The sequence below is a fragment of the Hemiscyllium ocellatum genome, chromosome 3, assembly GCF_020745735.1.
Source record: "Hemiscyllium ocellatum isolate sHemOce1 chromosome 3, sHemOce1.pat.X.cur, whole genome shotgun sequence".
NCBI classification, from domain to species: Eukaryota; Metazoa; Chordata; class Chondrichthyes; order Orectolobiformes; family Hemiscylliidae; genus Hemiscyllium; species Hemiscyllium ocellatum.
The window spans coordinates 110,634,919-110,661,380 of NC_083403.1; the positions used below are offsets into that span (position 1 = coordinate 110,634,919).

The 26,462-nt window shown below is 40.7% G+C and overlaps 1 protein-coding gene across 1 annotated transcript in view; it reads right to left on the bottom strand.

The window, feature by feature from the left end:
* The window catches only part of mlip (muscular LMNA-interacting protein), a 94,227-nt gene that overhangs the window by 11,471 nt on the left and 56,294 nt on the right, over nucleotides 1–26,462 (bottom strand). The window contains exons 9-11 of the mRNA XM_060855020.1: nucleotides 25,763–25,882; nucleotides 16,283–16,336; nucleotides 4,337–4,493 (exon numbers count right to left, since the gene is read on the bottom strand). Of these exons, the coding sequence (XP_060711003.1) occupies nucleotides 4,362–4,493; nucleotides 16,283–16,336; nucleotides 25,763–25,882 (306 nt within the window). The 3' untranslated portion in view covers nucleotides 4,337–4,361. The remainder of the gene's footprint in view (nucleotides 1–4,336; nucleotides 4,494–16,282; nucleotides 16,337–25,762; nucleotides 25,883–26,462) is intronic.

A 26,462-nucleotide genomic window follows, 5' to 3' on the forward strand; every position in this document is an offset into this window, starting at 1 on the left:
CAAACATTCATCCTGAGGGGAAAACAAACATGGTACAGGGAGGACAAGGCAACCATGGCTAACAAGGGAAGTCAGGGACAGCATAAAAGCAAAAGAGAAAGCATACAATGCAGCATAGGGCAGTGGGAAGTCAGAAGATTGGAAAGCCTACAAAGACTTAGAGGACAATGAGAAAAGAAATAAGGAGGGAAAAGATTAAATAGAAGGGTAAACTAGCCTGTAATATAAAAGATGATTATAAGAGTTTCTTTAGATATTTAAAGATCAAAAGAGAAGCAAATGTAAACATTGGGCTGCTGGAGAAGTAGTAATGGGGAACAAAGAAATGGCAGGGGAACTGAACAAGTACTTTGTATGTCATCTTCACAGTGGAAGACACGAATAACATTCCAAATGTTCAAGAGAGTCAGGGACAGAGGTGGCCATCACCAAGAAGAAGGTGCTAGAAAAACTCAACTTTTCACTTTATACATTAATAATCTAGATGAAGGAACTGAGGGCATTCTGGCTAAGTTTATAGATAATTCAAAGATGGTTGGGGGAAAATATGGATTTCAGATGGGGAGGCTGCAGAAGGATTGAGACAAGTTAGGTGAGTGGGCAAAAAAGTGGCAGATGGAAGACAACGTCGGAAAGTGTGAAAAGTTGAGGTCCCAACACTGATCCTTGCGGAAAATCACTAGTCATTGGCTGCCATTCTGATATCCCCACTCTCTGCCTTCTGCCAGACAACTAACTTTCTATCCATGGTGAGTATTTTGCCTCAAACACCTTGGACTCTTATCATACTCAGTAGCCTCCTGTGTGATACCTAGTCAAAGGCTTTCTGGAAGTCCAAATATTTGCTCTCCTTTGTCAAACCTGCTCATTACCTCCTCAAAGAATTCTAACAGATTTGTCAGGCATGGCTTCCCTTTGATGAAACCATAGTGACTTGCCCTAGTTTACCATGCTCTTTTGATAGGAAGAATCGAGACATTGACTATTTTCTAAGTGGGGAGAACAGTCAGTAATGTGAAGTGCAAAGAGACTTGGGAGTTCTAGTCCAGGATTCTCTTAAGGTAAACTTGCAGGTTGAGTCAGTAGTTCAGTAGGTAAATACAATATTGGCATATATTTCAAAAGGATTGGAATATAAAAGCAGGGATGTATTTCTGAGGTTTTATAAGGCTCTGATCAGACCACATTGAGCATATTGTGAGCAGTTTTGGGCACTATATCTCAGGAAGGAAGTACTGGCCCTGGAGGGGATCCAGAGGACGCTCACAAGAATGATCCCAGAAATGAAGGCTTAATATATGAGGAATGCTTGAGGACTCCGGGTCTATACTCAATGGAATTTAGCAGGATGAGGGGGGATCTAATTGAAACTTATAGAATACTGAACGGCCTGGACAGAGTGGATGTTGGGAAGATTTTTCCATTAGCAAGAGAGACTAGAATGCAAGGGCACAACTTTAGAGTAAAAGGAAGATCCTATAGAAAGGAGATGAGGAGAAATTTCTTCAGCCAGAGAGTTGTGTGTCTATGGAATGCATTTCCACTGAAGGCTACGGAAGCCAGGTCATTGAGTATATTTAAGACAGAAATAGACAGGTTTTTGATTGTCAAGGGGATCAAAGGTTATGGGGAGAAAGGGGGTGAATGGTGTCAAGAAACTTATCAGCCATGATTGAATGACAGAGTAGACTTGATGGACAGAATGGCCTAATTTCTGCTTCTGTGTCTTATATTTATTGTCTAAATCCACAAACATACATTTCCTCCTTAATTGACAGTGGCAGCAGTGTGTACAACCTCTAAGATGTTCTGCAGAAATTCACCAAACCTCTTTCATTGGCATTTTCCAAGTCCCCAACAACTTCTATCACAAAGAACAAGGGCAGTAGATATGTGTGAACACCACAACTTGCAAGATGCCTTCCGAGCCACTCACTTTGAAATATATTGCTGTTCATTCACTGTCACTGGGTCAAAATCATGAAACTCCCTCCCTCGCGGCATTATAGCCGTACCTATACTAAATGGACTGCAGTGGTTCAAGAGATAGCTCACCACCATCTCGAGAGCGAATAGGAATGGACTATTAATGTTAGCCCAGCTAGCGAAGCTCACATCCCATGAGTGATTTTTAAAAAGTGTAGGTTTGCAAAGAGCTAGAACTCCTGATAAGTATTTCCTTTTTTTTTTAGATTAGACTTACAGTGTGGAAACAGGCCCTTCGGCCTAACAAGTCCACACCGACCCGCTGAAGCGCAACCCACCCATACCCCTACATTTACCCCTTACCTAACACTACGGGCAATTTAGCTTGGCCAATTCACCTGACCCGCACATCTTTGTGACTGTGGGAGGAAACCGGAGCACCCGGAGGAAACCCACGCAGACACGGGGAGAACGTGCAAACTCCACACAGTCAGTCGCCTGAGTCGGGAATTGAACCCGGGTCTACAGGCGCTGTGAGGCAGCAGTGCTAACCACTGTGCCACCGTGCCGCCCATTTTCTCAAAGGGCTTCTTATTTACATTCGAACACTATGCTTGATCCTGTCCAAAAAGTTATTGTAATGATTAATTCATTTGAAAGATTTGGTAAAAAAAAATGTCTGCTTAGTTTTCCATCCTCATAAAATTCTGCAACTAGTGACACTTTTGATTAGTAGCTTCTCTTTGAAGTCTCAGGCATTCTGCACTCTAATATAAAGCCTGTTGCCTGAACAAATGCCATAAGAGGTTGAGCAAGTACCTGGGGGCCTCAATTTGAGCTGAAGGCCTGCCAATGTCCTCACCACTGTTAGACTGGTTGTGGTTTGCAGGCCTTTCCGTTGAGAAGCAGCACAGTTCTGCAGCTGAATACCTAGCTGGCAGCTGAGGCATCAACAAGACTCTGCCCTTGTTTTGCTGTCATTACAGAATATTTACAGGGAGTTAGCACAGTGCAGGTCAAGTCAAAACTGTCCAAAGATCCAATAAGAGGTGAGGTCATGAGATCTTAATGAATTAAATTAACGTAGAACTTTGAATGCCTTTCATTCTCACAAGGAACGCTTAAACATGCATCTTTTAGAGCCAGCAGCCTCTGTTTTTTACATGCCAAATTTCCTGGCATCTCAGAGTGCAAAACAGTAAGATATTTTCAGTCAGGTGGCTAATAGCCTATTCAATGTGCCATTTATCCACCACTTTCAAAAGTGTGCTGTGTGACAGATAATTGCCATTTCCCCATATTTAACATTTTCATCCTCAGACCTTCTCCTGCCCATCACTAGTGGGAGTGGGGAGAAGGGATGGGGTTTAGGGGAAGTTAAAGTGTTGGGAAAAACCCTTCAGATGGTGGGCTTGAGAGACCGAAGGACACGGCTTATGCTAATACATAGTGGCTATTTAACTAGAGTGAAGAGCAGAAAATCATACAATCAAGATATAAGTTGAATAAGTTCCTAAGAGACTAGTGATAATAATAATCACCTCAATACACTCTCCATTGTAGCATAAAAGATGTGTGCTACATAATCCAAATAAAAGCAGATGATTAACACCTTTAATGTCATTTGTGAAGTAGGACTGTAGTTTAGCTTAGCTAATTGGTAGGTCTTGGGCTGAATTCTCAAGGCATTTTATAGGACATGCATTATGTCAAAGGGCAGACCCCAATAAATGCACAATATAATACATAATATGATATTAGCTAACACAAAGTACTGCTAAGATGTAAGAAACCTGAACCAAAAATAGAAATAGCTGAAGAAATTCAGCAGGTCTGACAGCATCTATGAAGAGAAAGCAGAGTTATCATTTCAGGTGCAGTGACATTTCATGAGAGATAAAGCTTTTTTTAATTTCAAAAATATACTTTATTCATTAAATATATATATACATAGTCACTAAAGTAGTTTGGTTCTGTACAGTAGCATAAGGAGAAAACAAGCAAACATTGGAGTTTGACGAACCAAACAAATAAATCCAAGGCATTTCTTACTATTGCAATACTATATATACGTGAAGTTGAGGTACCAGGAAAGTCTGATAACTGAACACACTATTTAACTTCAGCAGAAGGACCTCAGGCAGTGTCTTTTCCTTCAAGAAGGGTCACTGGGCCCGAAACATTGACTCTGCTTTCTCTGCACAGATGTTGCCAGACCTGCTGAGTTTTTTCAGCTATTTTGGTTTTTGTCACAATAGCAAAGGTTGCTACTGTGCATAAATGATACACACTGTTAACCTGTATTTTATTCATACACAACAACAAGCTCTATTTACATTGTATTGTATTGTTGCAATCACCAGTCACTGTTCAGCTCCTCGGCTTTGTATTGAGGAAGTGTACTGCTCACCTTTGCTCATGATTTGACAGCTTGCCTACTGTTCTTCCAAGATCACCAGTGCTTCCTGGTTATAGTCAGAGTTTGGTGGTACTGATGTCTCAAGTCCCCTTTGTCCATTTTGACTTTGATACTGATCCCTGTTCAGTTCTGTTATCGCATCAGTGAGCTGCAACAGTTAAAGTAGAAGTTATCATTTTTCCTCAATGATATTCATTCTAAGTCATTAAAAATGAAATATTCAGTGAGTGCATTGCCTCAGTGCGATCAGTCCACTTGATCAAAAATGTGTCTGCTGTTTGTTCACAGGTTTGCTGATCGCAAGAGAGGTAATGGTATGGAAGTGCTAAAATTTTCTTCAGTACTCATGGGTGACCAAAGGAAAACAAAGCATTCCTACCTACTATCCAACACCTAGAATATATTTACAGCACAGGAACAGGCCCTTCGGCCCTCCAAGCCTGCGCCAATCCAGCTCCTCTATCTAAACCTGCCGCCTATTTTCTAAAGATCTGTATCCCTTTGCTCCCTGCCCATTCATGTATCTGTCCAGATTCATTTTAAATGATGCATATCTCCCCTAAACTTCTCTCCTTTCACTTTGAACTCATGACCCTTTGTAATTGAGTTCTGCACTCTGGCAAAAAGCTTCTTGCTATCCACCCTGTCTATACCTCTCATGATTTTGTAGACCTCATCAGGTCCCCCCTCAACCTCTGTCTTTCTAATGAAAATCATCTTAATCTATTCAACCTCTCTTCATAGCTAGCACCCACCATACCATGCAATATCCTGGTGAACCGCCTCTGCAGCCTCTCCAAAGCATCCACACCCTTTTGGTAATGTGGCGACCAGACCTGTATGCAATATTCCAAATACGGTCAAACCAAAGTCCTATACAACTGTAACATGACCTGCCAACTCTTGTACTCAATACCCTGACCAATGAAGGAAAGCATGTCATATGCCTTCTTGATCACTTTACTGACCTGCATTGCCATCTTCAGGGAACAATGGACCTGAACACCCAGATCTCTCTGTACATCAATTTTCCCCAGATCTTTTCCATTTACTGTATAGTTGGCTCTTCAATTTGATCTTCCAAAATGAATCACCTCGTATTTGCCTGGATTGAACTTCATCTGCCAGTTCTCTGCCCATTTCTCCAATCTACCTGTATTCTGCTGTATTCTCTGACAGTCCCTTTACCATCTGCTACTCCACCAATCTAGGTGTCACCTGCAAACTTGCTAATCAGGCAACCGATACCTTCCTCCAAATCATTTATATATATCACAAATAACAGTGGTCCCAGCACAGATCCCTGTGGAACACCACTGGTCACAGGTCTCCATTTTGAGAATCTCTCTTCCACTACTACTCTCTGTCTCCTGTTGCCCAGCAGGTTCACTATCCATCTAGCTATAATATCCTGGACCCATGTGACTTCACCTTCTCAAGCAGCCTTCCATGGGGAATCTTATCAAATGCCTTACTAAGGTCCATCTATATGACATCTACAGCCTATCCCCCATCATTCAACTTTGTCACCTCCTCAAAGAATTCTATTAGCTTTGTAAGACATGACCTTCCCCACACAAAACCATGTTGCCTATCATTGATAAGCCCATTTTCTTCCAAATGGGAATAGATCCGACCCCTCAGTATCTTCTCCAACAGTTCCCTTACCACTGAGGTCAGGATCACCAGTCTATAATTACCTGGAGAATCCCTGCTACTCTTCTTAAACAAGGGGACAACATTAGCAATTCTCCAGTCTTCTGGGACCTCAACAGTGTTCAAGGATGCTGCAAAGATATCTGTTAAAGCCCCAGCTATTTCCTCTCTCGCTTACCTCAGTAACTTGGGGCAGATCCCATTCAGATCTGGGGACTTGTCCACCTTAATGCCTTTTAGAATACTCAAAGCTTCCTCCCTCCTTATGATGACTTGACCTAGAGTACTCAAAGATCTATCCCTAACCTCAACATCCATCACGTCCCTCTCCTCGGTGAATACCGATGCAAAGTAATCATTAAGAATCTCACTCATTTTTTCTGAGTCGACGCATAACTTTCCTCCTTTGTCCTTGAGTAGGCCAACCCTTTCTTTTGTTACCCTCTTGCTCCTCATATGTGAAAAAAAGGCTTTGGGATTTTCCTTAATCCTGTTTGCTAAAGATATCTCACGGCCCCTTTAAGCCCTTTTAATTCCTCATTTCAGATTGGTCTTACATTCCCGATATTCTTCAGAAATTTTGTCTATCTTCAGTAGCTTAGACCTTATGGTATGCATCATTCTTCCTCTTAGCTAGTCTCATAATTTAAAGCTGAAAATGTGTTGCTGGAAAAGCGCAGCAGGTCAGGCAGCATCCAAGGAACAGAAGATTCGACGTTTCGGGCATAAGCCCTTCTTCAGGAATGGCTTATGAAGGGCTTATGCCCGAAACGTTGAATCTCCTGTTCCTTGGGTGCTGCCTGACCTGCTGTGCTTTTCCAGCAACACATTTTCAGCTCTGATCTCCAGCATCTGCAGACCTCACTTTCTCCTCAAAGATTTTAGTCTCATAATTTAACCTGTCATCCATGGTTCCCTAACTTTGCCATTTCAATCCTTCATTTTCACAAGAACATACCTCTCCTGAACTCTAATCAACCTCTCCTTAAAAGCCTCTCACATATCAAATATTGATTTACCTTCAACCAGCTGCTCCCAACCTACATTCCCCAGCTCCTGACGAATTTTGATATAGTTGGCCTTCTCCCAGTATAGCACTCTTACTTTAGGACCACTCTCATCTTTGTCCATGAGTATTCTAAAACCTATGGAATTGTGACCACTATTCCCAAAGTAATCCCCTACTGATACATCAACCATCTGGCCGGGCTTACTCCCCAACACCAGATCCAGTATGGCCCCTTCCTGAGTTGGGCTATTTACTCTAGAAAACCCTTCAGGATGCTCCTTACAAATTCAGCTCCATCTAGACCTCTAACACTAAGTGAATCCCAGTCAATGTTAGGAAAATTAAAATCTCCTATCACCACCATCCTGTTGCTTCTACATCTTTCCATGATCTGTTTACAGATTTGCATCTCTGTCTCATGTTCACTGTTGGGAGGCCTGTAGTGCAGCCCTAACATTGCTACCGTATCCTTCCTATTTCTGAGCTCTGCCCATATTGCCTCACTACTCGAGTCTTCCATAGTGCCCCTCTTCAGCACAGCTGTGATATTTTCTTTGACCAGTAATGCAACTCCTCCATCCCTTTTACCTCCGACTCTACCCTGCCTGAAGCATCAATATCCCGAGATGTTCAGCTGCCAATCCTGCCCTTCCCTCAATCAAGTATCAGTAATAGCAATAACATTGTGCGCCCAGGTATTAATCCAAGGTCTAAGTTCATCCACCTTACTTCTTGCAATAAAACAAATGCACCTCAGACCACCAGTCCCTTTTGCATTCATTTTCTGCTCCCTGCATCCTCTTCCCCTTAGTCACACTGACTTCACTATCTAGCTCCTAAAGTTGGAATTATTTACTGATATCAGATGAGGGCAGAAAAATCAGCACTGAAACATAACCTCAAACTGAACTAGTACCACCTGCCTGCATTTGGCTCATATCTCTCCAAATATTTCTTATTTATGTATTTATCTAAATGTCTCTTAAACATTAGAACTGTACCTGCAGCCATCACTGCTTCCAGACGTTCATTCTACATGTGCAACACTGTGCAAAAAAACACTGTTCCTCATGTCTTTTTTTAAACCTTTCTCCTCTCATCTTAAAAATATGTCCCTGAGTCTAGACAGGGAAAGTGAATAGCCTGTGGGTACATTTCCAATAGCTATCTTGGAATATAGGTCCAGAAGTAGCATTTACCACCCATACTCAATCCATGTGGTCATCACTCAGCATTGAATATTGTCATTAGCCTGTGTTATCAGGCTTTTGAATTTGGGTAGTCTCGCCATAGTGGTAGATGGAATAGAAAAGGCTCAGATACGATTATTTACTTTCCTCATAGACCAGGAGGAGCAGGTCTGATCTTCATTCCCTTCCAAGGAAACCTTGGACCTTCTCTGCTCTGGACCTTACCCATTGCATTTCATGACCATGATTATTACCATTACTATTTACCAGAATACCAGGAACCGACTTATTGAACACCTAATGATAGCCAACTGTCAGTTAAATATCAGCTCCCACTCACAAGCTGGGGAGTTATTCTCATCAGTTACAGGCAGTAATCAAAGCTGGCCAGGAGCTGGCATTTTTTTGGTCCTTGGGTACTGCTGGCATAAAATATCTCTGTTCATCTGCACCAATTCCATAATATCACACTCAGTGAGTCTTAAATTCCACAAAACCAAGTGACAGTAAAAGCTCAAAAGTAGATATTTATTCCACCAAATGTAATTCATATAACACGCTGTGAAGCAGTCAAGTAAACAATTGTAAAATTTTCACGTTGTTGTGGAAAATGGGACCAATAGCTCATAACTGGACTGACATTTTCCACCACTGCCAATAATTCTTGTCTGGAAAATTCTGTGTTCACTGACAGAGTCTTTGGAATTCTCTTCCTCAAAAGGCAAGGGAAATGCAGAATCTTCAAATATTTTTAAGCCACAGGCTGCCAGATTCATGATTACCAAGGAGATGGAAGATATGCAGGAATGGACAGTTCAGGTTAAATCAGATCAATCCTGATTTTATTAAATAGCAGAGCAGACTCAAATGAACAAGTGGCTTACCCTTGTTTCTTGTTGCTATGATATTATCAATGTTATCCTCCATTAAAGATTAATCATTTGTAGTACAGTTATCTGGTCTGCCTAACATTTCACATTGAGTAAAAAGAACAGTCTTCTAAACTCTAGTTTGAGCAATCCAAGGTCACAGAGAAAATTCCTTGCATTTGGCACAGAATCAATCTGTACCTGACAATCCAACAATGTGCTTTGTCTTTAAAGAGATTATTCTGTCCATCATTACTTTCAGTTGCCCATTACTGAGTGTAATCTGGAGACCATTTTATGCTAAACCCATAGCTACTGCTTGAATAGTCTAATCTGGATGCATTGAGACTCACTATAATATGCTCAGCACCCACACAGATTGTATCAGGTGGTGAATAAATGTCGGTGGGGTAAAAACAATGAGTGCAGATGCTGGAAACCAGATTCTGGATTAGTGGTGCTGGAAGAGTACAGCAGTTCAGGCAGCATCCAAGGAGCAGTGAAACCGACGTTTCGGGCAAAAGCCCTTCATCAGGAATAAAGGCGTGAGCCTGAAGCGTGTAGAGATAAGCTAGAGGAGGGTGGGGTTGGGGAGAAAATACCATAGAGTACAATGGGTGAGTAGAGAAGGGGATGAAGGTGATAGGTCAGGGAGGAGAGGGTGGACTGGACAGGTGGAAAAGGAGATAGGCAGGTAGGACAAATCCGGACAAGTCATGGGGACAGTGCTGTGCTGGAAGATTGGAACTAGGGTGAGGTGGGGGAAGGGGAAATGAGGAAACTGTTGAAGTCCATATTGATTCCCTGGGGTTGAAGTTTTCAGAGGCAGAAGATGAGGCGTTCTTCCTCCAGGCGTCTGGTGGTGAGGGAGCAGCGGTGAAGGAGGCCCAGAACCTCCATGTCCTCGGCAGAGTGGGAGGGGAAGTTGAAATGTTGGACGACAGGTCGGTGTGGTTGATTGGTGCGGGTGTCCTGGAGATGTTCCCTAAAGCTCTCTGCTAGGAGGTGTCCAGTCTCCCCAATGTAAAGGAGACTGCATCGGGAGTAACGATACAATAAATGATATTAGTGGATGTGCAGGTAAAACTTTGATGGATGTAGAAGGCTCCTTTAGGGCCTTGGATAGAGGTGAGGAAGGAGGTGTGGGCGCAGGTTTTACAGTTCCTGCGGTGGCAGAGGAAAGTGCCAGGATGGGAGGGTGGGTTGTAGGAGGGCGTGGACCTAACCAGGTAGTCACGGAGGGAACAGTCTTTGCGGAAGGCAGAAAGGGATGGGGAGGGAAATATATCCCTGGTGGTGGGGTCTTTTTTGGAGGTGGCGGAAATGTTGGTGGATGATCTGGTTTATGCGAATATTTGTAGGGTGGAAGGTGAGCACCAGGGGCATTCTGTCCTTGTTAAGGTTGGAGGGGTGGGGTCTGAGGGCAGAGGTGCGGGATGTGGACGAGATGCGTTGGAGGGCATCTTTAACAGCAATCAAGCTCTACACACTCTTTCTTAAACTCAATTTTATTTCAACCAGAAGTGCACATCATGAATTCAGATGTGGAAGCCAGTAGACCCTGCAAGGTAGACAATCTAGTGAGTCCACTGAGGTCCTGATGGGTTGTTCACAAAGTTCCTCTGAAGGAGAAAAAAAAATCTATTCTCATCCAAATTGCTTTCACAGTGAGGCATGCAAAATTGAAGTACAGTACACATTTCATCCAGAGTGAACACATGTGAGTTTGGTGAATGCAGATTTTTAAGTGCCAATATCATTCTAAAAATCAGGTGAGATCTGCAACTATTATTTAAGTGGCATATGTTGTGCTAGGAAAATAAAGTATATTAAGAAAGCAAATTAATTTTTTTTAACAAATCAGGCAGGCATAAACAAACTCTATTGGAGAAAAACTGATTAGTTCAGGAGGGAATGAGTACAACCTGGTTGCTGCAATTCAGCTGCAAAGAGGATGTATAACTAAAGGAGGCATATTAGTGGCACATGTGGTAATGTCACTGGACCAGTAAATCCAAGTTAATGTTCTGGGGGCAATAGTTCAAATCTTATCATGACAATGGTTAAAATTCGAATTTAATTTTAAAGATCTCCAAAGCAATGTGGTTTACTCATCTATAATAAATGGTGGTCCAGCCAGTGATGGCTGCATCCTATAAACAAATATTTTTTAAAAAGACCAATGTAGTGTCAACAATTTATATTCAAAAATCCTATTAGGGAGGCTATCTGGGATCTACTTTAGCCCTGCTGAGGAATTCTGTTGGGCAAACTGGCAGGAGCTGAAGACCAAAGTCTTGGCTTACCTAGGCCATTGGAAGGGACTGCTTACAGGACCTGAATGCTGGTCATAGACCAGCTGCTGACCTCCATGCTGTGACTCAGCTGTTCCCTTTGACTCCCTTTGCCTGGTTTTGCCACAAAGCTCCAGAAGATGCTGGTTCACACTTCTGGGATAAGAAGATGCACTGGGACGCTGCAGTCACTTGATGGTGTGCCCCTGCTCCCTGATGGTGATCTTCTGTCTTCAGATCCTGCATCAACTTGCAAGAGTTGGCAGAGGTCATGTAACTTACCCTCTCTACTTCTATTTATGCACCATGCCGCTGTTGATTCCAGGAACTAGCTGTGGCCCTGGGGTGCAGGCTTTCCAAAAATCACTACCTGCTAATGACCCATAAAGCAAGGCAGTCAGCCTGACTAGGTGAAACTTGATTTTGGTTCCACTAAACAAACTGGGTGGTAGTGAGATGAACATCACCCACTGTATTCCACATCAGCTCACAGATTGACAGTTGCACATTTAGAACCAAACATAAAGAGATTGTGTTAAAAATTCAATTTTCATGCAACAGTTTACTTGACAGTTTAGCATTGTTCAATGAACCCAAGAGTCAGGGTAGAGCTATTTCAGCAGAAAGCTCAAATCTCTTATGTATTGCTGATACAGTCCAACTACATTTAATCTCACTGCTCCTTCTTTAGCAGAAAAGTAATTTTCTAAGAATACCTATGAGATTATTTAACACCCAGAAAAATCTGTACTGGTGCTGATTTAAGGATAATCTCAAAATGAGCTGAAAACTGAGTATCGATGTTAATTATCTGTGCCAACCAGGATACATATATCCTATGAATTACACTTTACTTCCAATATGCCAATTATTCTATGATTAGCTATCTATTTATATCAAGACTATGAAGAATTAAATCCCACAATACAGACAGTGAACAAGCATTTTCACTTTGAGTCACTGAAATCTGGGTGCAAAAGGCAATAAGTTTTAGATCTGCTTTTTTCCCTTTAGTGCTTGAACTTCACATCACTTAATGTTGCCATGATTGTATTACTGAACAAGTCAGATGCCAGAGTGAGACTTGGCTTGTAGACCATAAGTTTTATTTTTGTTTGACATGAAAGACAATCACTGAAGATGAAGCAGTCTTTTCAAAACAAACAGGAACATTTATTGCAGAAAAGAAAAAACACAAGCTATAATATGCTAGACAAGAAGAACTATAAAGGAGGAACCTCGATTATCCGAACAAGATGGGCATGCATTATTTCGTTTGGATAATTGATTATACGGTTAATCAATTCAATGCATCTCCTCTGGGGCTCGGAGTTTTCTGAAGGTTCCTTTTTCCTCTCTCTGCCTGCCTTGCTCCCCCTCTCTGTCTCAGGGTTCGTTTCTGAGCAGACACACATTTGTGTGTAAGGGACTTGCAGCATTGCTCAAGCCTCACCCCATCTCCGCTCCCACCCTGCTCAGCCCCATCAGTTCAATGGAATTGATACAGGGAGTACTTGTATGTCCGCTCCCCATTCAGGAGACAAGCACAGCATGCGTGAGTCCCTGCCTCTGTGTCCCCCCCACTATCTGCCCCCCAACCTTGTCCAAACCCACCCCCATCCCATCTGACCCATCCCCCTCTTCAGAGCAGACAGACTAGACATCAACAGTAAGACACTACTGCTGACTTTGGGAGGGTGAATCTCCAAATAGTACACACACACACACACACACACACACACACGCACACACACACACACGCACACACACACACACACACACACACACACACACACACACCTTTTTACTGCTACTTTTTGACATGTTCCACCTCTGCCCTTAACAGGACAATGTTAGAGAGATTATCTGGGGAAGGTGGATGGGGGGGGGGGTGGGAATGGGGGTGTTCAGGGTACACACCTGTGTACAGCTCCAGGGAAAGGGTTGGGAGAGAGAGGAAGGGCAGGAGGTCAGTCACTTGGAGACGGTGCCTGGGCTCCCACCGATGTTCATGATTGTTCTCGGCAGCATTTCAGTAAGCCAAGTTCAATTTTAGCCACTGTAAACAAAAGACGCGAATGGTGTTAGAAATACATCTTTGATGTAATGTTTCTATTAGGACCTTTCTTGGGGTGGCATGGTGGCTCAGTGGCTAGCACTGCTGCCTCACAGTACCAGGGCCCCAGGTTCGATTGCAGCCTTGGGCGAATGTCTGTATGGAGTTTGCACATTCTCCCCATGTCGACAGAGGTTTCCTCTGGATGCTCCGGATTCCTTCCACAGTCCAAAGATGTGCAGGTCAGGTGAAATGGCCATGCTAAATTGTCCATTGTTGTTAGGAGCATTAGTCAGAGGGGGGTGGGTTACTCTTTGGAGGGTCGGTATGGACTTGTTGGGCCGAAGAGCCTGTTTTCATACTGGAGGGAATCTTAAAAAAAACCATGAGATCTTCTTTGGATAATTTGATAATCGGATAATCGAGGTTCCTCTGTATATGCTTTTGATACTTTGATCAATTTATGTATTAAAAACACTTTACCCAAGTGCTCTTGTTGGTGAGGTAGACAAAAAAATATAATTCAGTTTGTAGTTCAGCACGGTTGTATTTAAAAAAATGTTCCTTACTAAAACCACCATGTGAGCATTTCCCACATCCCCACAATATTTACTACCTATCTATTTGCAACCGGCTGAGAAGAAATATTGCCCACAAATGATCCATATGTTTGAGCTTCACTCCGATGAAGGCCTGACTCTCTTCCATGAAGGAAGGTCTCACAGATAAAGGTGGATCTTCTTCATTTGCCGCATAGTTTTATGCTACAAGTGTGACTGAAAAGGGTGGCTTCCAGGAATGTATTTTATCCCATTGGCACTGGACTTTCCAGAATGTTCTGTGGCCTTTGGCCAGTTGGGATCATGAGCAGGATTCAAAGCATCCAATAGGGTCACACAAAAACCCTTCACTATAGCCATGCCCAAAAGATGTAAAGTGCTTATCCTCAGGCACCGGCTTGAAGTCAAGGTGCCAGAAGGTCTGATTGATACTTCTCTAACACACAACCCTCAGGCTGGTTGTAACTGGTTCCCCCTGAATCTTTTAAAACCTCTTTGCTACTGTTTAATTTAGTTTGGTCAATTTTCTGTCAGGTCTGGTTTCTCCAAATTTGGGTCAATTTAAAATATCCAATTTTGAACCTGTGGTCATTCCATCACAAACAATTGCAGCCATTTCATGACAAACATAAAATAAGGTTATCCCCCTTTCATTCCAACAATTGCCTTCCACACACTCAAATCTCAAGGAAGAGCCTACACTACTTCCACACTATATCTTTTTGCTCCATTGATACAGCAAATTGCTGCACTTTGGCCAATTCCTTTTCCTTCAGTTAATGTCTCTGAAAAACTGCTAATTCAGCTCACTATTCCTAAACATGGGATCCCTAAACTCAACATTATAGAATATGTTTTTTTGAAATCCCTCACAACTTTCCACTTCAAGAGCTTTCTTCCTACTGATTTCTAAGCTGCTCAGTACTTTCCCTCACTGCTTGGAGATGGCTAATAATAACAGCTTTGTTATTATGAACTGCTTCCCCTCACATGAACATACTTCTGACACTTTCTCTTTCCCTCTGGTGGCCTCCACTATTCAACAAACACCTTAGTAATTATGCCCCAAAGTGGCTTACTGCTCATTTAGTAAAGCCACATGATTTGGCATAAATATTGTTTTGAACTCAATGTCCAAAATGACATTCTGACGTTCAGAGAAAAAGGTGAGATCTTCACTGAACAAATTATTTAAATCCATTTTCTTCCATTTTTGAACCCAGCCTTTCAAATAATAGTAAATGTTATGAATCTTTACAGCAATGCCACATTTCACATGAAATAATTCAACTGGACAGTATTTTAGAATGTTACAACATGGCAACTTGATATCTGCTCAACCTGGATTAAGTAACCACCTAATGTTTTCAATTCCAGCAAAAATAATCCCTCATCCCAGGTAACATCTTGGTAAAACTCTCTCATACCCTTTCTAAGGTTTATGCACCTTTCTGAAGTGTAGTCCCAGAATTGTTGATTTTTTTTATTTGAAGCCAAATCATTGATTTACATAGGTTGAGATGGTTCTCTCTGCAAATTCAACACATCTATTTATAAATTCAATCTTACATACTTTGCCAAACCATTTTATCAATTTGTCCTGACACTTTTATGGGTTTGTCTGTATGGATATTGTATGGATATCTCATCTATACTTTTCAAAACTGTGTAATGCACGGTAATATGATATACTATTCATATTAGATTAATCAAAATGTATCACTTTATACTTTTCCACAGTGAGCTTCATCTATTATACTTCTTCAAATTTTAATCTGTCATCCTAGAGATGATAACAGGGTTCGTCATTATCTGTTACTCCAGCAAGTTTTACATTAGCTGCAAAATTTAGAATTCTGCTCCTTACATCTGAGACCAAGTCATTTATAAACTTAAAAACAATGTTGAACTCAAAGCTGACTGCAAAACACATCCAAACTGAGAAGTACCCTTGTACCTAAAATAAATCAAATAATTATTCTCTTTAAAGGACCACAAACAGGCAAAACTGATTAATTCAATCAGGGTGCGGCTCACAACCGGTTTGGTAAATCAGCATTCAAAGCCATAGGAACTCAATTTACACTGCAAATAATGTATGCAATTTTGTGTATCAGTTTGGCCAATTTCAGATAAATTGCATTGATAAATCTGCAGTTTCACTCAAACCCAACGGCAATGGGTTGGGTAAATCCTTCAAAGAGAAAAACTGAAGTTTTGAAAACATTTCTAAAACATTTCAAGGATTGCAAACAAAATAAATTATTAAAGACAAGTTTCAGAGTTCAGAATGACTAATTTACCTCATTGATCCCCAGAGCTTCGTTTTCATGGATTGTGGTTATTGAGTGACGTGGCTTCACGATATAGAAATGGAAAATGACAATAAAAATGAAAGTGTGGCATTCAAACTGTTGTTCAAACACTAGAGCAAATTGACAAACATTGTCAGCTATATTTTATGCACATTCTGGGCTTTTCTTTTAATTCATTCCTTTAAGTTTATTAGCATTGAAACAACAACTGAACAATTAATTGAGGGAAACCAAAATAAGTTAGTCACATTAAGACAGAAAATGTACAACTAACTTGGATAGTTAACCAGCAGTCACTCACCCTTCTGTGTAAGTCATATCTTATGATTGTGCATAATATATCCTCAGATGAATTATGCAGTTACAGTTATTTACTTGAAGAACTGTACATGCAGTTTTGTCTTTAGGTGCTGCTAGCCAAATTGCTGCAATCTCATTGACTGCAGTATGATAATATGGTCAGAAATTTCCTTTGATTTGCTCTGCAGAATAATAATTCATTATAGCGGGTGAATGAGTGCAGTATTTAACGTTTCAGTCCTAGTAAAAATTCACAGGTACTTTAGAAGGATGCCAAAAGCATATGAACTCCATCCAGAAATGTGCTCACTGATATCTTGAAGCTCGAGACAACAGAAACCTTCAGTGGGGACAAATTCCTGGTAACAGGAGATAAAAATTACTCAACTTTTTGTTTCTTTTTCCACTTTCAGCTTTCTCTTCCTTCCTCAGTTTGATACCTGTACCAAACACCCTCCAATTCTTTGCTCAATTGGACATTTCCCATTTAGTAGCTTTTAAAGTGGTAGCAGTTGAGTCTGAGACAACAAAGAACTGCTTGGTGAAGCACCGGCCTTATCCTAATCAGTTTGACACATAGACACACGTTTTCCAGCAGGAACAACTGGATATCAAAGATGGTCAATTTGCATAATTTTCCCATTCCTAATTGAAGACACAGAGGGCAATTAGAAAGGTTGCAGAGAAGAGTGACGAGAATGAGACCAAGAATTTTGTATTTTAGGTCCTAGAAAGGGTGGAGAAGCAGGTATTGGCCCTTTAAATTAGGAAAGGAGAAGGGGAGACTCAATAGTGACATTTGCAGTCACAAATGGCTTTAATAAAGTGACTGCAAAAGAAGGTGGTTCCATTGGTAAGAGGATCAGCAACTAGAAGATATGGAACCAAGGCAATTGGCAAAAGAATACATGGTAAGATGAGGAGAATGTCTTTTATCTAGCGAGTCATGATGGTTTGGAATGCAGTCAGGTGTGGTAATGGAAATAGAATCAACAGTATCTTTCAAAAGGGAATTTACTTAGTGCTCTACAACAGGCATGTCGTACTTACTGATACTGGGTAAATGAAGGTGATTGCCATGTATAGTCTGGTTTATGGCATCATAATATTTCTACTATGGCATTTACGGTTATGTGATTAATCAAGCAGAAAATAGAACGCACTCAGTTATATACGAACTAAATTGGAAATGAAAACCACCCGTCTGTAAATATTATGTGTCTGTATGTATCACCAATTTTTGAAAAGTCAAGAATTGTCATATTATCAAGGAGAGGAAAACTGTTGAGTGGAATGATACATAATGAATAAAAAAATTAGATCTCGGAGCTGCTAGGTCTAGACAGAACAAATGGTTGGGACTGCCATTGTTGTGTGCAGGAAGCAATACCTAGATACCATGCAAAGCTGGCAACAACTGACACAGAATAACACCCAAACTTATTTACACAGCCCTCCGTTAGTAGGAATTGTTAGTAGTTTTCTCTCTCCTGAGATCCTGCTCTCTTTCATGCAAGTTTGCTTTCATCATTTCTTTCCTCAAAAATTTACCCCTCTGTACCTGAAAAATACCGTCTCAATTCCAAACTCCCTTTTCTTCTCCACAGTCCTTGCATGAATTGTTGCTTTTCAAATCTATGCTCATCTTTCCTACAATTTTATGTTTAAATTCCTTCAGTCTGATTACCACATGGAAATGGGTCTTGTTGAAGTTAGGAATGAAACTATTTGTGACTTTGACGACAGTAAGCTCTCTTCTTCCTTCTTGGTCTATCAGTAGGCTTTGACAAAGTCAACATCATCTTCCTCTAATGTCTCTCCGCTGTCATCTGGCGAGGTTAAACATCCCTGGCTAGGAGCCATTATTACCCATATGGTCAATTAGAGAATCACCTGCAATTACTTCTGCTCCTACCCTCACTGTTACTTCTGGACATCTCCAGCAATCCATCCTTGGTTACTTTCTACTTCTGCTCAAAGATATCATTCAGAAACATAACACTGGACTTTACAAGTATGCCAATCACACTCAGCTATATCTCAATGTCACTTCCATGGAATCTGCAATTGCCTCTGATTTGTTAGGCATCCAATATTGCATCAGTAGGAATTTCCTCCAGTTAAGTACTGAGATGATATTCCCTGTTCATTGTTTACAGCATGATAACAGTCTTAAGATGACAAAGAGCTTTTGCAACCTTGGTGTTGTATTTGACCAGGCGGGCTACCTCCTTCCACTTCCACAATATTGATTGACTCAAGGCATTGCCACAACTCACCAGTTGCTAAAACGTTATCCATGCCTTTGTTATTTCTAGACTCTAGACTTGAGAGTCCAGAGCCAGTACATCCCTGTTAGGGTGAAAGGCAAGCCTGGCAGGTGAATGGAATGCTGGATGACTAGAGAAATTGAGAATTTGGTTTAAGAAAAAAAAAGGAAGCATATGTCAGGTATAGACAGCACAGATCGAGTGAATCTTTGGAAGAGTATAAAGACAGTAGGAGTATACTCAGAACATAGAACATTATAGTGCAGTACAAGACCTTTGGCCCTCTATGTTGCGCTGACCTGTGAAACCAATCTGAAGCCCATCTAACCTACACTATTCCATTTTCATTCATATGCCTATGCAATGACCATTTAAATGCTCTTAAAGTTGGCGAGTCCACTACTGTTGCAGGCAGGGCGTTCCACGCCCCTACTACTCTCTGAGTAAAGAAACTACAGCTGACATTTATCCGATATCTATCACCTCTCATTTTAAGGCCATGCCCTCTTGTGCTATCCGTCATCATCCGAGGAAAGAGGCTCTCACTGTCCACCCTACCTAACCATCTGATTATCTTATATGTCTCAATTAAGTCACATATCAGCCTCCTTCTCTCCAATGAAAACAGACTCAAGCCTTTCAGCCTTTCCTCGTAAGGCCTTCTCTCCATACGAGGCAACATCCTAGTAAAAGACATAAGAGGAAAATCAGGAGGGCATAAAGGGGACATGAGATAGCTTTGGCAAAAAGGGTTAAGGAAAATCCAAAGGGATTTTATGAATACATTAAGGACAAAAGGGTAACGAGAGAGAGAATAGCACCCCTCAAAGAACAGTAAGGCTGCCTATGTGTGGAACCATAGGAGATGGGGGAGATTCTAAATGAGTATTTTGCATCAGTTTTTACTGTGGAGAAGGACATGGAAGATTTTGAATATAAGGGAAGTGGTGGTGCTAGATGTCTTAAAATGCATAAAGGTGGATAAATCCTCGAGGCCTGATCAGGTGCACTCTAGAACTCTGTGGGAAGCGAGGGAAGTGAATGTTTGGCCCCTTGCTGAGATATTTGTATCATCAATAGTCACAGATGAGGTGTCGGATGATTAGATGTTGGCTAATGTGGGGCTACTATTTAGAAAATGTGGTAAGGAAAGTCCAGAGAACTACAGACTGGTGAGCCTGACATCATTGGTGGGCAAGTTGTTGGAGGGAATCCTGAGGGACAGGATTTGCAAGTATTTGGAAAGGCAAGGACTGGTTAGGGATAGTCAACATGGCTTTGTGCATGAAAAATCAGGTCTCACAAACTTAATTGAGTTTTTTGAAGAAGTAACAAGAGGATTGATGAGGGCAAAGCGGTGGGCATGGTCTATATAAACTTCATTAAGGGCTTGACAAAGTTCTTCATGATAGACTGGTTAGCAAGGTTAGATCTCATGGAATACAGAGAGAACTAGTTCAAAGGAAGAAGACAGAGGGTAGTGGTGGAGGGCAGCCTTTCAGACTACGTCCTATGACCAGTGATGTGTCACAAGGATCGGTGCTGGGTCCATTGCTTTTTGTCATTTATATCAATGATTTGGATGTAAACTTAGGAGATATAGTTAGTAAATTGCAGATGACACCAAAAGTGGACGGGGAGAAGATTAACTCAGAGTACAATGGGATCTTGACCAGATGGGCCAATGGGCTGAGGAGTGGCAGGTGTTGTTGAATTTAGATAAATGTGAGGTGCTACATTTTGGAAAGGCTAATCAGGGCAGGATTTATACACTTAATGGTGAGTTCCTGGAGTGTGTTGCTGAACAAAGAGACCTTGGAGTGCAGGTTCATAGTTCCTTGAAAGTGGAGTCGCAAGTAGATAGGATAGTGAAGAAGGTGTTGGTATGCTTTCCTTTATTGATTGGAGCATTGAGTATAAGAGTTTGGAGGTCATGTTGCGGCTGTACAGGACAATGATTAGGCCACTTTTCGAATATTGTATGCAATTCTGGTATCCCTGCTACAGGAAGGATGTTGTGAAACTTGAAAGGGTTCAGAAAAGATTTACAAGGACGTTGCCAGGATTGGGAGAGGCTGAATAGGGTGGGGCTGTTTTCGCTGGAGTGTCGAAGACTATGGGGTGACCTTATAGAGGTTTATAAAATCATGAGGGGTGTGGATAGGGTGAATAGACAAGGTCCTTTCCTTGGGTTGGGGGAGTCCAGAACTAGAGGGCATAGTTTTAGGGTGAGAGAGGAAACATTAAAAGGGACCTAAGGGCAACTTTTTAATGCAGAGGGTGGTACATGTATGGAATGAGCTGGCAGAGGATGTGGTGGAGTCTAATACAACATTTAAAAGGCATCTGGATAGGTATATGAATAGGAAGAGCTCAGAGGAATATGGGCCAAGTGCTGGCAAATGGGACTAGATTAGTTTAGGATATCTGATCAGCATGGACGAGGTGGACTGATGGGTCTGTTTCTGTGCTGTACATCTCTATGACTCTGTGACTATTACAGAATACACCTTGCCTTCCTTCAATGGAAGGATGAGAATTTTAGAACATGAGGCATTACTTAACCAAGAGTAAATATTTGTTAAGGAGCAAGGGGTGATTATTGAACAAGATTTGGGATGAATTAGTATAGGGACAGCAAAGTTTTGGATGGCCTCCAGTTTACAAAGGGAGAACATATGAGGCCAGCCAGAAGTGTGTTTGAACAGTCAAGTCTAGAAAATAAGTTTGGATGGGAGTTTCTGCAGCAGGTTAGCGGATGTCAGGACAAACTGAGGTCATAGTAATAGTGCAGACATGTGCTGAAAAATTAATTTTGGGTTAAGATTACTTACAGTGTGGAAACAGGCCCTTCGGCCCAACAAGTCCACACCGACACGCCAAAGCGCAACCCACCTCTTACCTAACACTACGGGCAATTTAGCACGGCCAATTCACCTGACTCGCACATCTTTGGACTGTGGGAGGAAACCGAAGCACCCGGAGGAAACCCACGCAGACACGGAGAGAACGCGCAAACTCCACACAGTCAGTTGCCTGAGGCGGGAATTGAACCCAGGTCTCTGGCGTTGTGAGGCAGCAGTGCTAACCACTGTGCCATCGTGCCGTTAAATAACAATCAAAGCCAGTGAACAGCCTGACTCAGCCACAAATAGTTTTCAAAGAGATGGATGGAGTCAGCAGTAAGGAAACAAAAATTTTGGGCTGAAGATATTAGCTTCTATTTTCCAAATATTTAACTATGGGGTAACATCTGCTTAGGACAAAGTGAGGACTGCTGGATCTTTGGGAAGAAATCTGACAATTTAGAGATAGTAGAAGAGTCAAGGGAGATGATAGCAAAGTAGAGCTGGCTGTCATCAATATTCATATGAAACACTTTGTCTCCACAATATGTCATTGTGCAGCATGTAGATGAGAAATAGGAGGGAGACAAGTATAGATCCTTCCTTGCAGGATACCAGAAGAAAGAATGAAGGAGCAGAGAGTTATTGCATGTGATTTTCTAACTGTTGCTGCAATTCGAAAGATAAGAATGAAACCGGTGAGCATGCTTTCACATAGTTGGATGACAGATATATACCAGCATCACTTTGCATGGCAATAATAACTTTAAACAAGCCAGAAAGTCCCAAATATTTGGTCTGTGCTGAATTTACAGATCTCGGACACTCAGATAGCATTTAAACGGCTAGCACAGTGGCTCAGTAGTTCACACTGTTGCCTCAAAGCACCAGAGGTCTGGGTTTAATTCCAGCCATTTATGCGTGTGGAGTTTACACCATTCTCCCCGTATCTGCATGGGTTCCTATTGGGTGCTCCAGGTTTCCTCTCACAGTCAAAAGATGTGTAGGTCAGTGTCTTATCCATGGGAAATGCAGGGTTATAGGTATAGACTGAGGGATCTAGGACTAGGTGGAATGTTTTCAGGAGGGGCGATGCAGACTCAATATGCTGAATGACCTCTTTTTGCACTGTAGGGAGTCTATGATTCTAACATGGTTCAGTTCGCCTCAATATCACTGACCGCAGATCCCATCTAGTAGTCCTCACTTGACAAAAGAGCAAGACTGAAATGAAAGTGAGTTTGGGCTTTGTTGTGTCATCTAAGTTCCTCCCTTACTCTTGATACCAGTGAATAGTCAGTCTGTACTCAATATTGAAGTTGACACATGAAGAAGAATAACTTATTAAAGTGTTAACCTAATCCTGCAGAATTATATCACAGCATTATTTCAAGCACAGTAAAAGAAAAGAAAATTGGAGCCAAACAATTCTAAATGATTCAGTTATAGGATAAAAGTGATGCAGATTAAAGTGACTTGTAAGCTTTCTCTATTCACACCTGTCCATATTTCTTGATGCTTTTCAGTTAGAGATTCATAGGTAGGATTGCTAGCTCAATTTATAACAGGCGACTTCAAGCAGCAAAAGGATTAGCATTTTGCTGCAATGGGTAACAATTGGATGTGTGTCTGATGAGTTAAGTGATGAGGTAGTGACCAAGCATCGTCAAAAATTGCCACTATAAAATAAGTGAGAAGATTGTCGAAGCAGGAACAAATTTTAGCTTGCAAAAGTTTTAAGAAAGCAATGATGGAAGAAATACTGTGAAACACAGAAAGAAGCAAGAGCGACCAATAATCCACTTTGGAAACTTATCGATAACCAATTTGTAGGAAGTGGAATACGTTCACATACTTTTGCTTCCTACACCTTAAACATACTTTTGCTTCCTACACATTAACTGCAGAATTCTTTTAGTATTTTTAGGAATTTTTTAATCCTCTAACAGAAGTCCAATCAACCCTTCTAATCAAACACTGCTAGATGGGAAGTGCTTCAATATCACATCGCAGACACTGTATTTTTAATACTTTTCCAACTAATCCTGCGGTTACTTGAAGGGGAAACTAGACACTGAAAAGACAATGCTGTTTTCATTGTGTAAGGTTACATAAATCTAGACTGTGAAATATTAAATATGTTTACATAACCAAGCAGTTCATGCAGTCAGCAAATACAAGTGTAGCTTCCATCTGACACGTATTCTCTGAAAAATATGTTTGACTCTTCCTTCTCAAATTGTCTAGCAAGTTACTTATCTATATTAAGGGTAACAATTCACCACCACAGTCTTATACACATCTGAAATGGGATATAAATACTGGCCTTACTGGCAATTCCCATATCCCTCAGATGATTTAAAAATGCATGTTATTTCTTTGCTTAGTAATATCCATGCAAAATATCAACTCAGTTGAGTGAAACAACTACGCAGAAAAACACTTCAAAGCACAAGAAAGCATCACTGATCAGCTTCTCACCTTAATGTACAGGGAGTGGAGACTGCGAGAGAGGTTAGAGGTCATGTAGTAGTTACATGGGGCAATAGGAGAGAAACGAATTTGTGATCCAGAGGTTAGACAAGTGACAGGTGAGAGTGACAGTGGAATTGACTGGGATGTGTCTTGAGAGCACAGCATGGGCTGGTACGTTTTTTGGCACAAACTGGGATGTGAGACAGAAGTTAAGATGGTGGATAATGGGCACAGCCACTGTTGAAGAAGAGCAAATAATAAAACAGATGGAACAACATTTTGAATGAACTCCTGCACTCAGTTTAAAAAAAAGAACCTCAAAATGTTAATGGACATAAGCTAGTCTAAAATAATGTATATAAAAGGTTTTTTTAAAAAATGAAAACGTCTGGCAAAATATCTCAATAAAATTCACAATGGGAATTTAATTCTGTAAAAGACTGTTAGACAGAACACGTGTCAGTAACAATCAACAGAAAATACTTGCTATGCAACTCTAATAGAAAATTAAACAAACATGAAATTTGATCATAATTTGACCCTGTGCAAAAAAGGATATTGAGTATGTATAAGTACCACATAGCAAATAGTATCAGATGAATATCATTAAAATTGCAGAAAATTGTTTTGTGGTGAAGTGAAACTGAACTGAACAAATTGTTTTTCTACAGCATATCTATTATACCAAGGAGTGAAGAGACATTTGTAACTATATTTTATATCAGAGCTGAATTTTGGAAAGCACCTTTTTTGCTATCTAATTCACCTCACCTGCACTTGTCAACTGTCTAATGGGTAACTTGTTCAACAGATAATTTGGGAAAATAGTTAAAGGTCAAATTAAGCAAAATAATTTTTAAATGACAACTTTTGCTTTTCAGTTCATTATCTTTTAGATATAACACATCACCCTAATACTAACACATTGACTTTTCACTAAACTTTCTTCAAAGTGCATGAACCTTCATTGAAAATGCTGCTGCCACACAAGACGCATAATGGCTATTAAAGGAATTTTACACTCAGGAAGTAGCTAATGTTATACATCACAAGTTTGATTACAGTGGTAGTTAAATCAATGATGTAACAATATTAATCCGCCACCAGTCACATTGTATTACACTGCACACTTGGATCCAAATTCATGTACTTTTTCAGACAGTGTTAGGTATTTTATTTTTGGTACAGAATATTAAATAAAGCCAGTGCCACAGAAATAGCAGATACTGGTACTACTTCATCAGATTTAAAATATTAACTTTAAAATATTAAAATAAAATGAAAAGAATTTGCTATTAATAGTATAGCACAACACATATGGCCGAGTTCAAACTATCACTTGCCGGTGGATAACAGCATCAACCACAAATTCACATTTTAACTGTCTGCTTCAGTTAGGTTGAAATCACTATAAACCAGAGTGTTAAATCAGGGTATATATGAATAGGATAAAACAGCAAGCAGACAAAATTTCACTCACATTGCGTGTCTTTAAATGATAATTCGGGATCATAATAAAGAGAATATTTGATGGTTCAGTGCAACTTGTTCCAGCTTCAGCTTTTGAAGCTGCATACCTCAGTGTCACCAAATTCTTCAGGGTGCTTTCTAAACAGGGTATGACAGGTTTCTTCAATCTTTGGAACTGCAGACACCTTCTGAACAGCAGTAATTGGACGAATCACACCAGGTCTAGTCTGGACACAAAAGGTGAAAGAAAAATAATGCTGATTTAATATGGGAGTGTCCTGTTCATAGAATAGTCCATAGTGATTAAAATTACACAAGTTATCTCAAAAGGCTTAAAATTATTCCATGGCATACTTGAAATTATGTTAACAGAGGCATTAACTATCATTTAATAAAAATAGGTCAGAAAATAACATACATGAACATCTGTTCAAAATAAATATCAAATAAATAATCATATGCATTAATGAAAGAGGAATAGAAGATGTAGAGGAAGAAAAGATGCAAGAGAAAGGAAAAGAAAGAGAAATGTCTTTCGGTGAAGGGTGATAAATCTTTGAAGAAAGAAACAGAGAAAATGCTTCAAAACCCAATATGACTCTTCTTCTATCCTAAATAGTTATAACTAGACTCAAAATGTTAATTCTTTTTCTCTCTCCACTGATGCTGCAAAATCTGTTGAACTTGTTTAGCACTTCAGTGTTTAGCACCTTCTGATATTGTCCAAACATGACATTTGGAGGATACCACGGGGATTAATCAACATGTGATGAAAGCAGGCTCAGCTTAGCTGCGGCAAGGCTGGAG